Source organism: Camelus dromedarius, chromosome 18 (genome assembly GCF_036321535.1).
Source record: "Camelus dromedarius isolate mCamDro1 chromosome 18, mCamDro1.pat, whole genome shotgun sequence".
NCBI classification, from domain to species: Eukaryota; Metazoa; Chordata; class Mammalia; order Artiodactyla; family Camelidae; genus Camelus; species Camelus dromedarius.
Window position 1 is genome coordinate 7,903,829 of NC_087453.1, and position 16,730 is coordinate 7,920,558.

Sequence of the window (16,730 nt, forward strand, 5' to 3'; positions counted from 1 at the left end):
ACACACAGTCCTTGTTCATCACTTGGGGCGGCCTTTGAACTGAGAGCAAACCAGGCCTGTGAATCTCACTTGGAGAAATTTAGGACTGGCTCTGGTCCCTGCTTAAACCTGGTGGGATTTCTGTCCAGGCAGCTGGTGGCTTCTTGTGCCTGTGAGCCTGGAAGGGGTGAGCTGGGGGGGCCCAGGTTTGTCTCGTGGTCACTCGGGTGCTTGGGGCCCTGCACCGTCCTTCTGTCCCCAGGATGTGGGTGGGTGGGCCCCACGGTGAGGGCTTGCTGAGTGCATGTGGGGACAGGCTGTGGGTCAGTCAATTCTAACGCCAAACTGGGCTGAGGGACTCAAGAGGTGGGCAGATGTGGTTGGAATCTTTGGAGGGGGGCGTTTCAGGACAAAATGCCTAAGATTGACAGGAGTGCGAGGCAGTCTGGATGCCCCCTTTGGGGCATGGGGATGTACGGATGTATCCTTCTTGGGGGGGGGGCATGGCTGTACTGGGGGCTGGTCCTGACCCACATAGGAGGACACAGAATGATCTGGAAGGTGGATTTATGAGCGGGTGGTTGGCGCCTAGGCTGGAAAAGTCCATAAACCTCCAGTGACTTCCTTCCAAGCAGCAGAGGCTGTGCTGGTTTTCGAAGGAAAGGCCTGGGGTTTGGGACCTTTCCGGGAGGCCACGAGGAGCTTCTGTGCGCCTCTGAGCGGGGTAGCTCGGGGTGGAGGTATTTCCTATTGCTTCTTGCTTGTACCTGCTCCTCACCTGGCGTGTCGGACCCGCCTTCAGTTCTGTCTCTCGGGCACCAGCAAGGCTAAGTGAGCACCAGTGTCTTAACATAAATGTTTGGTTAGTTCCTCCAAGCCCCACAGAGAAAGATGGCTTCCCAAACAATTAGGTATTTATTTTATCATCTCATTTGTGGTTGTAGGCTGCGTTTGGGGTTTGGATCACTGTTTCTTTCCCGGATCTCAGCTGGATGTAGTCATTGACAAGTGCTTTTCCTTTGCTTCTGGATTTTTCTTTCTTTCTTTTTTTTTTTTCTTTTAAAGGCAGCAGCTCATTTTGCAGTGCTTTGTGGCTGATGCCTCCCGGCAGAGGTTTGGGGCCAGGGCCGTGACGAAACGGCCAGAGGACGAGGAAGCCTGCCGTGGTTTGTTTAGAATGCTTTCCTGCCTGCGGTTGCTACCTTCGAAGCTGTGTGGTTGCTTGATAGGAGAGGTGCCTCTTAACTGCCTGTAATCGGAAGAAATTCTGCTGAACTGGAGAAAAGCTGGGCAGATGAGCTCAGCTCAGCTCAGCTCAGCGTTTGGACAGGGGGTTAGTCCTCCCTTGTCGGGCAGCTTAGCTCAGAGAAAGTCCGAGTTGTTTCTCCGTAGACTGTGCGTCAGTGTGGAATCAGGGCCGAGGTGGAGAAACAAGGCGTGTTCCGCACGGGTGGGGAGGGACATCGGTCTTTTCACCATAGATCCGTTAACCTGCACGCACCTTAGACCAGCCTAAGTCCTGTGACACAGATGCGCCCAAGTCTTCCCCTTACTGCCATCCTGTTTCAAGACGTGCGCCCGGCTCTCGGGAGGCTGGAAGCTGGTTGCGTCGTTTGTCAAGGTGATAGGTTCTTGAGTCTGTATTTTTTGTTTTATCTGTTGACACCTTGTACTTTCCTGTTAATTATCTGTGTTAAGTAATCAGTGAATCATTTCCGATCTATATCCCCAATGATCATGTAATCTACAAGACTGGCAGGACAGTTCACCGACTGAGGCCGAGGCTGTAAAAATGCAACATTACGATCTAGGTCTTCAGCCGTAGCCTCGTTAAAAAAAAAAAAAAAAAACAACTCAAAATGTGGCAGTGATCCTGGGACCTGAGTCCACTCACCTCAGTCACATACAGTAACTCTCAACACTGCCTTCCCTCACGACAGCTGTCCCCGTCTTATTAACAGCTGACTGGAGCGGGCACACTGATCAGTGGGACAGATCTCGTCTTTCAACATGTAGGGACGCAGATCTGTATTCTTGGTTATTAGAGAGGAGGGGATGGGACTGGTCCATCTCCTTCGCATCGTTTCTCTCACTCTTCCGTCTGCTCTCTGAGTCCATTTGGCAGCGTTAGTGAACATTTGCGCACGAAGGAGCCAGCCAGCTACCTCATCTCATTCAGTCCTCACAGTTGCCGAGGAAGTCTTCTGATCTCCCTCTGGGGGAAAACTGAGGCTCAGGGAGAGGGCATGAGACTTTCACCAATATATCAACAGGGTGGTTTTGCGTCCAGGCTTCTGATGCAAAACTGCATTTTAACTGAGCCCCCAGGGCAGCCCAATGCTCTTCTGAACATGGGAAGCCCTGACCTGGGATGAGCACCTGTGGAGTGGGGGCCATTCCTGGACAAGTTGCTTCATTTTTTCCTCTGCCTCAGTACCTCGATCTGAGAAATGGGCGTCACCCCACCAACCCTCAGATATAACTGTGAGGCCTGAGTAAGGCATGTGAACAGCCACCTGCAGAGTAGGATGGTAGGGAGTCAGGGTCTTCCTCTGGCTCTTGGTGCCCGCCTCCCACCAGGAAGCAGACGATGAAAGAGCGAAACTTTGACTAAACAGGAAGCTGCGCCTCAAAAGTCCACAGACACCCGATCGGTTTGATGCTTTATAAATGCTGAACTCTGACAAGGGGGCGGGGCATGGAGACAGGACCGGGCTTCCTGACTACTGGCCTTACTGGCCGCTAGTATGAAGGGCCTGGGCCCTGGGGCTCCACATGCATTCAGAGTGCTGCTCGAAGGCCGTGACCTCGGACCCGTGCAAGGTACCCATGAAGTGCTCCTTGAATGGGCACCTATGGATAGAGTGAAAACACCTTGGCTACCTGAGCGCCTTGGAGCCGTTCTTGCTGAGGAGTAACAACTGAGCCACAGGCTCAACTTTACCCAACAGCCGGTGCTCCTGTTGGAACTTTAAGAGACCAGGGACCCCCGTACCGAGGCAGGGAGACAGCTGAGGGGCCAGTGCAGTGAGCTAGACTGGAGGTGGCAGAGGCTGTCGGGTCCGGATATATTTTGAGGGTAAATCCAGAAGTATTTGCATCTGGAGGGGATGTGGGCTGTGACCAAGATTGGCCTGAAGAAGGGAGTGTTTCCTATCATGAGACGATTATAGGAGGGTTGTTGGGGGTGAAGGTTGGGGGGCGGGTAGTCCATGTTAAGTCTGAGATGCCCAATGAGCAGTTAGCTCTCTCAGTCTGAAGTTCAGGGGTGAGGTCTGGGCTGGAAACATTAACTGGGCCACAGTCAGGGTAGAGGCGGTATTTTAAGACCTGGAGTGAATGGTTTGACAAAGCCCGTGCTCTTGGATTTGAGCAAGCCCAGGTGGAGTCGAGACAGGGAAGTATGATAGTGAGGGAGCTGCCTTGGGGCCACAAGCACCTGGGATTTTGGACACGGGGGCCTTTTTGCTTTAGGAAATGTCTTGAAATGCATGGTCCAAACTGTGTTTACAGCCACTAGGCTCAGGAGGGGAGGTGGTTATTTTGTCTTGGGCTGTGACTCACCCCAGCCAGTCCCGCTCGAACAAACCTTACTGCAGCCCAGCTCTTGGGAGTCCAGGCCTGTAAACTGCAGGAGAGAACTCAGTGTTCTCTGCCTTGAAGATGAGATTTCAGGGAGCTCATGCCTCTCCTTCAGAGAGCATCCTTGTTCACCTCACGATGAGAACAAAGTTGCATCTAGTAAAAAGCTGGATCAGTCCCTGCAAGAAATTAATCCCAGAAAGTGTTTCTAAACCAAGCACTCAAAATGGCACTTACCATTTAGCCATTTAAAAGGGGTTGCGAGAACAAGTGTTTTGAAAGCTTTAGGCATTACAGAGCTCTAGAGAGGGGCTATTTAAAATTGAAGAGAACATGTGATATAATTGAATGCCTGTAAAGTTCCCTGCTCCCGTCTCCTTTCTACGTGCCTTCAGTGCTCTGTAAAAATAGTAACAGTCGACCGAAGAAAAACAGGAAGAAAGTGTACAGTCTTATGAATTTGCATGCCCGCTGAGGTTGTATCACTAGCAAGAAGGAAGCAGGGGTCAAGTTTAGCATATATAAAAGCCTGAAGGAGGAAGGTAACATTGAGGTAGATCTGTCATGAAATTCTGATTTTCTTTGCCTGCCACAGCTGCCAGCATTATTTTCTCTTTAGAAACTCCATGAGGTACCAGCTGCAGAGCCATTTTGTCTAGCTTTAAAAAAAAAAAAAAAAAAACAAACAAAAAAAAACCCAACCCAAACCACCATAATCTTGCTGGTATATTTTGATTTCAGAGATCCCTATTTCTTTGCACAAAGTCATCTCAGTGATTATTACTCTGGTTTGGAGTTAATTCTGGCACAAATGTTAAGATGATAATAGAATTTGGGCTTCAACTACAGCCAGAGGGTTAAGTTTGATCCTGGGTTCTGAGTGGCCCTAGGTTAAGGGCTACTCCTGAATTGGATGATGATAACATGAGTTGGAAGCATAATAGAGGTCAAAGGTGATTTTTTTTTTCTTCTCAAAAATGGTTTTGCAAATCTTTTTCAGAGCTGATAGACACACACCTTAGCTGGATACAAAACATATTATGAAACAGAATGACTGTGATCTTTGATCCGAGAAATCAAAGTTAAAGGTAATTGATATCTTCTGCCTTTCCTTTTGTTTTCCAGCTGTGTGTTTTCTTAACTTGAATTTTTTTCTTTTTTTGTAAAAGAAAACTTTACAACCTGAAGGCCCTCTCTCCTCGTTTTCCAACATTTCTCGCTCTTAAGAGCTAGACTCCACCCCTTTGTCAAGGGGACACCCCTGGGGGACATACCTGAGATTCTTGGAGGCTGGAGCCCAAGGTTGGGGTGGGGAATAGGGTGGCGATGGGGCTCTGGGAATTTGCATGCTCTTCCGGGGCCCCATCGCCCTATTCCAGGAATAAGGCAGTAGTGCCGGGTTCCAGCCCTTGGAAGTTCTGCTCCTGCCCTGTGCCAGCTCCCTTTTGGTTTTATACACTTTTCTTGGTGTTTCCAGTCCGGGAAGGCTCTCCATCAGTGGCGGGGCGTTCTGCACTGGGGAACGAGAGAGGGGGCAGGTAGATCAGAAAATTGCCCTGTGCAGTGGTCATTTCCAGTCTTGATCTCATCAACTCAAAGTTCCACCTCCCCCCAGGGCTTTCTTATGGGCTTTGGAAGGCGTTAACTCACTGCTCGGTTTCTGGATGTGAAACCAGCCTGTGGAACTGGGATAGGGCTGAGTGTGGTTTTCCCACGGACTCAGCGGTGCCCCTCACCTTAGCTGCAAGCAGTAGGGCCCCTCCATTGACCCAGTGACTTTGGATTCTGGGCCTCCATGGAAGAGCCTGGGAACCAGCGCAGCGATCAGGGGCTCTGGGGGTGGGGCGTCCACATGAGACAGTGAGGATGTCACTGTACCTGTCTGCCTCAGCTGGTTAGATGCTCCTGCTGTGCTTTAACCCTCCAGCACACTGGTTAGCATCAGTGAGCACGTGCTGCACCCAGCACAGGGTGGCGCTCACCATAGTCAGCCCAGGTCAGTATTTATTGTTGAGTTACCTGCCTCACTGGGCCGTGGCTTTTGAATTGTCCATTTGTCAGTGAAAGCGGGTTCGCTACATCACAGGCCAGACCCCGAAGTCCTCGGCACACTGATGTCCCATGCTGAAAACCCAGGAGAAATAACCGTCAGATGTCACGCCCTTTAGCCCACAGTGGAGCGGACATCCCAGAGCCCTGGTTCCCAGGCATGCTCTCCACCAGCGGTCCTGGGCTGGTTACCTGCCCGGTGCCGAGTCCCTCCCCAGGGCTTCGCAGCCAGGGAATCAGGATGACAAAGCTGCAGCTGAGTGATCAGCGCTGAGACTCAGCCACTTGGTCAGTCAAAGGGCCTTTTTAGTGTGCTTCCCCCCTCCCCGGTGTTAGAACTTGGCCGTGCTTCTGACCTTGCAGGGCCTGGGAACTCCGGCGAGCTGGCTCTGCTGTGCCTGGCCGCGGAGGGGGTTCACCACCGTGGAGCTCCTCAGACCCCGCCCACGGCTCTGGGCCACAGGCCTATCAAGGGCTTTTTGTCCTTTTCGCTGAGCTTCTCAAGTCTGGCCTGGCTGGGCCCTCCTGGAAAGCTCTTCTCCAGTGTTGTCAAGTGCACCTGGGGAGGGGAGGAAAGGCTTGGGCGTCACTTAGCAAGTGAAAAGCATTTTGATCCCAAGTCCCAGGGGAAGGCCGAGGCCAACGGCCACCTTTCCGTGCTTGTGGGGAACACGGCCTGGGGGTCAGGGAACAAGTGGCCCTGGAGTTCACTCTTGGCCTTCAGGGTAGCCTTCCCTGGGCACAGTTGGGACAAAAGGTAGAAGCATCCAGAGACCACTCACCTGCTTTCTGGTTCAGCCGCCCTGGCGTCCAGCCATTGCCCCAGGCGTGGGCCCCGGGCGTGAGTGGGGCAGGGCACTGTGGACGGAGGAGAAGGGCGCGAGGTGTTCAGGTTCTTTCATTTGGCCTCAAGAACACAGCCTCCCTGGGTCCCCCCGAGCTTGACGAGTGACCCGCTGGCCAGCCCCAGGCTCCCGTGGGCACTCACGTGGTCTAACCAGGTTTTAGAAAACATGCTTGAGGTTTGGGAGAGAAACAGGATGGGGCCTGTCCTCTCCTTCCTGTTGCTTCTTTCTCAGGGGATTAAGTTCCAAAGTCAGCAGTTAAAGGAGAGAATGCCTAGAATTGCCAAAATTCCCTGGACAGTCTTCTGAAACGGCACCTCCAGTCTAACTGTGGGTTTCCGTGTGTAACCCGGAGCGGCCACTCTTCCTCAAGCTGAAGTTTGAGAACCTCTGAGCTTGGCTAACAGAAGTCAGCCAGCACCAGGTGTCCAGGCCTGCCAGTGAACCAGAAAACTCCTGGGGCAGAGTGGGATGCTAGCAGAGATCAGTTTTAAGAAATTTAACACTAGTCAAACCAGAATTGTTTGATGAATAATACTTGTAAAAAGCATTGGCTTCCCCAGATTACCACCCCCAAAAAGTAGGGGAAGAAAACATACTCTGCTTTCCTTTTCTTCTTTGCCACTAGTGTGTATATACTAAAGGCTGGCAAACTGTCTCTCAGGCCAAATGTGGCGCCTGGTCTGTTAGGTTAAATAAAGTTTTATTGGCACACAGCCATGCTCATTTGCTTACCTGCTGTCTGTGGCTGCTTTCATGTTTAAAAAAATAAAGAGCTGAGGAGTTGAGTAATGGACTATATAGCTCACAAAGCTGAAAATATTTTTGTCTGACTTTTTATAGAAAGTTTGTTGACCCCTGGTTTATTCTTTTTATTGCCAGAGCCACTTTTTACTAGAATAGTTACTGATTTGCAAACATCTCTTTATATATGAATGGCTTTTGTCATCTATGCTGAAATTATTATAGATTTCTTCTTTGAAGTTTTAACAAAAGATGTATAAACTTTATACACTTACATCTGCCCGTCTTTCCTTTCTGGTTTCAGCCTTGGGTATCAGGCTTAGAACTCGCCCTCAGCATGTGTGTTTTCATCACGATGTCTCTAAGGTTAACAAAAGGTCATGGGTGCTTGTGGCACACTGAACGCCGCTGGCCTCAATTCTGTTCTGAGAAAGTGATGCTCAGTGACCACCTTAACCACTCGGCACATGGCCTTGTCTGCTGCTAACCTAGCAGAGGCTGCTCTGGCCTTTTCCTGACTCACACAAAACACACTGAGGATTCTGGGGCCCCAGAAAAAAGGTGATGACTAGCGAACTTCATAGTTCGCTATACAGTGGAGCCACATAAGGTACAGGTTAATAAAATGAGCCCTGGGGTTCGAATCCTGCTCCCTCCCCTTCCCCTGCTATGGCAAGTGACTGCCTGACTCTGTTTCTCCATCTATAACACAAGGACGACTGTAGTACCAGGTTTGGTGTGAGAAGTAACCTAGTGCTTGAGACAGCGCCTGGCACATAGTTTGCCCTGAAAAAATGGGAATGCTTATATTCTTCCATGGAGAAGTCGCCAGACACGCAGCCACCCCCTTGTCAACGGGACGACAGAGGAAAAGTCAGCTCCCCTAAACCAAGTGGCCTCGGTTGACGGGGTGGGGTCCTTGTGTGAGCTGAGATGCATGCGTCAGGCGCTGCTGCATGCATGCTGCTATGCAGGGTGAGGCCGGGAGCACAGGTGACTCAAAGACTGTGGCCCAGGAGGGACAAGCACGGCATTGAGAATCCCATGTTTGCTTCTGGAGGGAGTTAGGCCCCCGCGGTAGAAATGGAGAAAGCTTCCCAGAAAAGGCGGTGCTCGAACAGGGGTGGGGTGGGGTGGGGCGGTCAGGACTCAGACAGGGAAAGGCACTGTTTGGAGAACTGCCCGTGGCCCAGTTTGGGAAAAGGGAGGAAAGGTGAAGATGTTGGCAGAGGACAGATACTTGACATACCAAACGAACGAAATGCTGATGGCAGCGATCTCGAAGAGTGGGTTTAACACTCAGACCTCAGAGTCAGACCTGAGGACAGATCCCAGTGCAGTGAGACCTGAGGCTACTTAACCCCTTTCTAAGCTTCTGCTTTCTCATTCAGTAGTATGTTATTGAGTGCTTCCTGGGTCCTAGGGCCCTGTGACACCGTGTGGGGACAAAATTCAAGCACTAGAAAGTAAACTGTCAGGAACTGGTAAACAAAGGAGTCAAGGGGATGGAACACAGCTGGGGGGGGGGGGGGGCACTGCTGATTGCCCCCAGGGCCGGCTTCCTGGAGGAGACGGAGCAGAGCCTTGAAGGAAGTGAGGAAGAAAAGCATTTTTAGAAGCGGCGGGGAGGCCAGCACGGCTCTGTGCTGGACCAGGGAGCTCGCAGTGCAGAAGCCTGTGGTCGGCTTGGCGGGGGTGGTGGTGGGGCAGCAGGAGGCAAGGTGATGAGACAGATCTGAGGGCGCCTCCAGGGGGCCTCGCTGGAGACAGGCCCAGAGCAGGGTTACCTTAAGCACGCAGAGGGGCAGAGTGAGGAAGTGACACCAAAGATGTGACTAAGAGGCAGCGACAAGGCCTAGCGGGAGCCGTTCTTCCCCTACAAGGGAGGGGTTCCATGATGGCCATCGTGAAGCTGATTCAAAGGGAGGGCAGCGCAACGCCCACCCCCTTCTCCCCGAATCCTTGAGGCAGCGCAGGCAGGGCCTCTCGAGTCCAGCTGAAGTGGTCAGGCAGAGAGATTCGTGGAACCCGGAGCCCACGTTTTCAGACCAATGTGGCCACGCTGCCGTGGCTGCCACCCAGCGGGCGCTTCTGCTCTAGAACTTTCTCCTCGTCCACAGCCAGAGGCATGAGCTCTGAGGTTTCAGAAAGAGAAGTTTCCTCTCCCCAGAGAGGTTTCCGTGGGGCATGAGCGGGCCTCGTTGTGGGGCCGGCCGGGGCCTGCACAGCCTCCTCCCCACCCCCGGCCGCGGGGAGGTCGAACAGCGTAGGTTTGCTGAGTTTTCCAGATTCTCTGAAAGCTGCTTTCAGGTGGAAGCTGGGACGGTTTCCCTCCAAAGGGAGGGGCAACCTTGACAACCTCCCGCTGCCCCTCCCCTAACCTGGCCTCGAGTTCTGAGAAGGGAAACGACCCTTTGGTGAGAGCCGTGGTACCAGCATCTCTGCCCACCAGCTATTTTTAGAAAGCTGAGGCTGTGGAAGGTTTCCACTGAGGATCAACTACTCTCGTTTCCTAGGTTGAGAAAACAGGAAACCCTTCAGAATCCGGGCTTTGAAAAGCTTTGCATGAAGCCGCACTGACCCCTACCCCCACCCCCCGCATTCTGCTTTCACTCCTGCCTGGCTGCCCTCACAAAGGCCCCCGCTTCCCAGCCCTGAGCGGTTCCCAGAGGCTGGGGAAGGGGGTGCGCAGGGGATGTTCCTGGTTCAGGGCCCCTGGGAGTCAGCTGGTATCTGGTACACAGTCAGTGCCCAGTCAGAGCTGGTGAGCTGAATAAATGAATTCATCCTCTGAGTTCCTAGTATCGGATCCATTTCCACACTTTGGAAACGGCTGTAATTCTGATACACACATTCTTGCACATTAACACAGATGTGTATGTGTGTACTAGGACATGGAATGTGTACGAATGGACCACCCCGCGAACCAGCGTCTGCTATACACCGGGCACTGTGATCATTTCCTCACTCGTATTATCTCATCTAAGCTCCTCAACAACCGTAGAAGGAGGGTCCTATTCTCATACACAGTTGACAGATGGGGAAACTGAGGCACAGAGCGGTTATATCAGTAAGGCGAGGCTCACCAAGCTAGGAGGCGGCAGAGATGGGACCCTCACCCTGGCCACCTGGCTCTGGAACCGGAACCCTTGACCTCCCCTCGCATGTGCTTTCAGCACACATCTGTATGAAGGCGGAGCGATGCCTGACTAGTTTCTGCCATAAAACAGCCCAGTGGGCAAAGCACCGAGTTTAGAGCCCAACACAAAGTGTGGGGGGCTCTCAGTGCCCATCACAGCTGACGGCTACTGAACACCAGTGACCTGGCATAGGGCTAGGAACGTGCACATACACTGTGCCTAACATGCTCACAGTGGTCCGGAAAGGTCCACACACGAGGATTCCTGCTTCCCAGAAGACAAGACCGAGAGGCACAGAGAGGTCAAGTCACGCAGCCCCCTGGAGGGAGGGAGCTCAGAGTCAGACCTGGCTTATCCAGCTCCAGGAGCAGTTTGTATCTGCTTTCCTTATTCTGGGAATTGCAGACTCACTAGGCAGGGGTTTTCCTGGGAAAAGCACCCTGGACCTGGGAGGGTCCAGCTAGATCATGTAGAGGCTGAGCACATCTCAATGGTTAACCCTCACGGCTTCCATCTCTGTAGCGTTAGGTTAAGGCTGAGACGAGAAAAAGTGGGAGGAACCTGTGGGAAGAATTTAGTGCTGGAACTAGGAGAGGGGAGACAAATCTACCTTTGATGGGACCCCACAGGGGTCTGCCTCCTGGGGCCAGTCAACACAACCCAGCTGCAAGACCAAAGACGTGCACGTGCACTTGCACACACACACACATTTTAGGTCACATGCACACCCTGCCTGGTGTCTGGGCTGCCTTTGATGACAACTTTTTCCCAAGGACATGGAAGGAAGCCTTTTTGCCTTTGCCACTAACCTAAGACCTTACTGCCTAAAATCCAGGAACCGGTGGCTGGCACTGCACTCTTGGTGCTAAATTCCACGCATCTTTCTGGAGTAGGGGTGATGGAACTTTCCAGAGTCTCTCTGAGGACACTTGGTACTTAAGAATCATTGCGTGGTCCTTCTCCAGAGAGGGGGGAAGGGGGTGGAGTTCCTGGTTGTGCCAAAAGGAACAGAGATGCTGTTTACAGTGATAGTTCATCCTTCTGGTATTCCCAACCCACTCTTTTTAAAGACCCTCTTTCGAAAGCCGTACATTTTGTGGGTCAAGAAGCTGTGTTTTAGTCATACCGTGGGTACCTTCTGGGGTGTAATAACAGAGGCAGTTCGGTGTACAGTGGAGCATCTCAAGTAAAAAGATAGGAGAGGCTGTTCCTTAAATCATGCCCCGTGGCCCAACTCCATTCTGACACAGCAGTTCTTAAGTCACCATTTGGGTGTTTTCACTAACACCTGTTCCACACAGTGGCGTCACTGGGGGCGGAGGGGGGGTTGTGGTGCTGGGAGGTCACCGTGTAGGAGGGCATGATTATGTTAAAAAATGTCAGAGGTATTATCTCAAAGAACAAAAACAGGTTTTAAGAATAGCCTGGCTGTGTTAGGTTCTAGAAAGCTAACCTGATCTGTGTTTTTGGTGCCCTCTCACCGGCCCCTCCCTCTCTCTCTTTCTCTCTTTTGTAGTTAATGAAATTATCAGGAAGGAGTTTTCAGGACCTCCCGCCCGAAATCAGACGTAGAAGAAGCCATTAGCAAGACACCTATCCTAGCTGACCCCTGGAGCCTTCCACGGCCCCTTCTCCTGGCCTCTCTAGTATCCATCTTCCGGCCCGGAGGCCACGTGGGACCATGGACTGGCCGAACACGAACTCCTTATTCAGGACTCACCACCTCTCTCTGTGAACATCAGAGAGCACACCACTCTGCCTTTTGAGTTCTGTTCTAAATCCCAAAGAGCATCTTGGTTGACTTTCATGGTGTCCCATCCAAACCTTAAGTGCCTGCTGACCCCAAACACATTCTGCACAAGACCGCCCACTGGAACCCGCCCAAGAACGGATAGCCTGGAGCCGGGGGCGCAGGCTGGGGAGGGGGCCGGAAGATGGGGGCACGGTGATTAAACCCCAGCCCTTGCATTCATTTTTTCAGGTCACAGATACAGCTCTTGTACCTTTTGAAGGAAAGGAGTTCCCAAACAGAGCAACCCAAGGAATGGGGCACAAGAGTCCGGCTTACAGGCTGAAGAAAACCAGAGAAGCCGGGACCATCCATCCTTAGGGAATCGCCCGTTCCACAGTGGGGCCACCGCTAAAGCTTCATTTTTAAATTTTCTGATGCTGAAGCAAAAACTGTCTGGCTCATACAAGATCACCTGTTAAAACTTCCCGGCTTTAAGTTATGTGTACTTTTTCCCCCTCCTCTGCTTCAAAAAGCTGGCCAAAGGTGGCCAGAGGGGGGGCGCTCGCGGCCAGCATCTTCGTCCTGCAGCTGGAAGCTCACAGACTGGAGGAGGACACCTGGGCGGCTGGGTCCAGGCAAGCTGCACAGCTTTTTGATGTTCCTGCTTGCTTTCTTCTACCAGCCAAAGTGCTTTTACATAAAGTAGCTAAGAAGAATCTCAAGCATGTGCGTTGAATTTTGAGAAGAAATGGCAGATGGGCAAAAGCAACCCCCCCCCCCAAAAAGTGCAGGTATTTTTATTAAGTACAACTGTTGTGAAATGTGGCCATTGGCGGGCCTAAGTGTTTCCGTGGGTGGGTTCCCCCACAACAGAGGAAAACGGCTCAATTCCTTCTCTGACCTAGACTCAAAGTGAGACCCTCAGGCTCAGGATTTAGTCCCTAAGTTCAGGGGTTATTTTTACCTGAACCCACTGCAACCCCTCCTCGGCCCCCAAAGACGCATCTGCATTCGCTGCTTCATCACAAGAGTGACCTGAGTAGAAACGAATCCACTCATGCACCCCACTTAGCTCTGCTCAGACCACCTGCAGGGGCTGCACGATTCCTCCCCCCACCCCAGTCTCTCCACAGAGCACGCCCACGGTCCGTCCCCCGGAGTCTTCCTCCTTTGGTGCAGTTTTTGCAAACAAATAAAACCCTCAAAGTTCTTGGCGGGTGAGTTTTTAACCACACTGATGTGTGCGTTTCCATTTACGGCAGACACCCCAGGACAAGCTGGGGTTTCCTTTTCGGCCATTGAATTGCTTGCCCAGGAATCCACACAGAGTGTAAGTATTGCTCGCACTCTTTAGAAGGCTGCCCTTAGCAGGTGTGATTGAGACATCACTCTAAGAAAAGGATCATGGCAGTTAAGGGCCCTAAGTCCTAGCTTTCTCAAGTCTACCCACAGGTAAAACCTTCCTGAGGACTGGGCCGGGAACCCTGGGCTTGGCGACCAGGGCCCGGTGTGTTTGTTCCTCCAGAGACAGGACAGAAAGCCCAGGATGGGGGCCTTTGCAGCCACGTGTATGTAACCTTCGGGTCAAGACCTAGCATTTCTTTTCCTCCCAAACAACAGGGGACTTTTCCGCCCACCCCAAGCCGAGTTTAGCAAAATTCTTTGAAACAGAATGCCAGTAGGAAGCTGACTGCAAAATTCTTTCTCATTAATAATAAGTTCCTTATACAAGCAGCTTTACCTAAAGAACTGTCTCTCCAGCACTCTTGACTTCCCGGGGGAAGGGTTAAAGCGTCTGGTGAGTGATTTGTTCTCACTTGATTGGCGAGGAGCCGTGTTTTGCACATGAGGGAACTGGGCTTTTCCTCGGTTATCTGAATGTCTGACCCAAGTGCCTTCCTGCTATTGTAGCAAAATCGCTCAGCTTCACCGTGCACGGGGGTGAAAAAGGACTAACGCGTTTCCATCGCTATTCTAGCCCTGTTAGTGAGAAGGGCCTCCTGGTAGTTTACGTTCCTGTACATCTATCTGTACGTGTGTGTGTGTGATACACACACCAACTCGTTTTTATTTTTTAAAGACAGCCTAGCTGGATATTATAGGAAGCACTTTCATACGCCAACTATACCAAATAGCAAAGGAAAGAGGAACAGAAGCATTAGAGACAAACAGGCAAGAGAACGTGTATCAGGACTGGACGGCAATCGAGAAAGTTCTGTCGGTCACAGACGCCAGGAGGAGGTTTTGCCAAGGGCAAGTTGCTCGAGAAGTATTTCCAGTTTGGGAAGAGGCAATAGATCCTCTAAGAGAAGGAGAAAGGAAGGATGTCTCACCGGTCGTTGGGTGTGTCGCATGTGTTCTAGAGGGATCTGTTAGGTCGAGGTTTGCACTTGCTACATCCAAAGCAATGTAAATATGTAGCACTTCCAACGGAAATCTACCCTGTTGCTGAATGTAGTATATTTCCAAAGTTTGCAAGTCTTCCTATATTGTACAAAAATAACTGCTGCTTGATAATATATAATAGCAACCCAAATTCGTATGTTATTAAATTTTATTTTCTTACCTGTATTTTTATGCTTTTTCTCTGTCCTCAAAATATCACATCCTGGTTGGAGTTAGAAAATATTTATAAGTGGTCAGAAATCTTTTTAAGTGTCTCTTTTTACAAATATGTGGATGGGTTTTTTTTCTCCCCCTAAGAGAAAACGATGTATTCTTGAAGACTTGTTAATCATTCCAGGAAAACAATCGAAAAAACAAAACCCCACCTCAGAGCCTGTCAGTCACCTGTCTCCTACAAGACAGCATCTCCAGAGAACGGAGGAGGGATGGCTCTGGAGGAAGGAAGCACCTGTCTGTTGCTCGAGGACACAGCTGACTTCAGTTCCGAGCCTCCATCTGGTCAATGAGGAGAACTTTCAAGTGTTTAGATCCCCCACCAGAAGTGACCGAGTAGTATTTTTGACTTAACAAGACTGCCCGGATTGTAATGGGGATTCTAAAAAAGTCCACGTTCACAGACGTGCAGGCTAACGTTTACAGAGCTGACCGAATCCTGGGAGATAAACCCCTGTACGCATTACTCCAAGGACATCCAGAGTTTTCCAGCAAAGACACAGCCTAGGCGAACCAAGTCATTTCCTTCTAACAACTGGGAAGCACTGATGTAGCCTTTCTTGTTTACATCTGGTGGCCAAGCCATCCCTCTCAGGAAGCCAGTCTTGGCCAGCGCGGGAGCTGTCACACATAGACAGATCGAAGCTGAGGAGCTCCGATTTGTCACTCTGGACTGAAGGGAGGCTGAGTTTATTTTCATGTCAAACCGTTTCCAAGTGCTTTTTATTTGTTGAGAATTGAAGGAACGTCAGGGCTCTGGTTAACAACTTTGTTTGCTTTATGTTTGTAAGAGGCACGGGGGTGGTGACATTCTTGACAAACTGGGGTAAACTTTCCTGAACTCACTTTTGGAGGGCCAGCCCCTTAGCAGGTACCCAACACATGGTAACCTTGGGTTTTCCCACACTTGGGGCTTGGGCATTAAACCTCATGGAGCCAAGCCAGCGAAGGAAAATGGTTTTCCTGCAGCCCAACTAAATGCTTGAGAAAAAGAAGCATCACAAGAAACTGTAATTACAAACATCAATTTCCCTAAGCTTTCACAAATGCCTTGAGTTACAGCCAACATCACTGCCTTAACTCAGTTTGTTTAAAGACAAACTTTTCGGATGATTGGCGAGCTAGGGGCACTCCCCAAGCCAGCTCCTCTGAAAGTGAGCAGGGGTGTTGGGTGCTGGAAGAAAGGTTTGACGCCCTGCCTTTACGCAGTGGCTGGCCAATGAGAATGAACTCCACCTGCTTCACTCAGGCTTTGGATGCAAATGATGCTGTTTCGATTAGGAGGTGCTTTCAGCACTTTGATGGGCCTGAGCAGACAGAGGCTGTGGCTGGGACCAGCTTAGCATCCTGACACATTTTGTCAAAGAACCTCACTTATCCCTGTTGCCTCTACAGCCCTCAGAGGGGAGAAAAAGTTGAGAATGTCCTCTCCAACAAATAAAGAGTCTCTCCCACGGGGTGGTGCTAGAAGGCTTAGGTTTTGAAAATCTTGACTGTTAAAAGGAGTTTGAATACATCACATTCCTAGGTAAGACGTTTTTAATCTCCAGTTTAATGTAGTTTATTTTTGCTATATGTAAAGTATTTTTATACGGCTTGTATCATGATAGTTTAGCAATAAAACAGTTGAAAGCAGCGGCTACTTTGGTGTATCCTTTCTGCTCGAGTGATGCTGCTCAGACACCCCCTTTACACTTTGAGTTCACACAGCAAGGAGCACTTTCTGTGTGCACGTGCGGTTTACCCCCCCCCCCCCATCTCGGCCCTATGAGGTAGGCGCTACCCATTTGACATCTAGGTCCCACGCTTGCATTTCACAGCAGAAGCCCAAGGTCACGGAGGCATGAGGTCCACCTGGATTTGTCCAGTTCTCTCCCTGCTCCCTCCACCGCAGCTCGGCTGCAATCCGTGTCTCTCCACCTCTTTGCAAGGAGCACCCAGGTCCACAGATTGCTAGTGTACACCTCGGGCCAGCTCGCAGGGGCTCGCAGAGCATTTACAGCGAGTGGGGCTGAGCTGGTCATTTGGAAGGCAAAAAAT

At 51.0% G+C, this 16,730-nt stretch overlaps 1 protein-coding gene across 5 annotated transcripts in view; it reads left to right on the forward strand.

Annotated features, from left to right (window-relative positions):
- The window catches only part of NFATC2 (nuclear factor of activated T cells 2), a 146,164-nt gene extending 129,839 nt beyond the window's left edge, over positions 1-16,325 (forward strand). For 4 of the 5 annotated variants that reach the window (XM_031433614.2, XM_010998844.3, XM_031433612.2 and 1 more), the window contains exon 10: positions 11,856-16,325. In XM_031433614.2, the coding sequence (XP_031289474.1) occupies positions 11,856-11,911 (56 nt within the window). In that variant the 3' untranslated portion in view covers positions 11,912-16,325. Of the gene's footprint in view, positions 1-4,561; positions 4,650-11,855 lie in introns of all 5 variants that reach the window. The other variant, XM_031433613.2, reaches the window with a different exon arrangement.
- Positions 16,326-16,730: the final 405 nt, after the last annotated feature.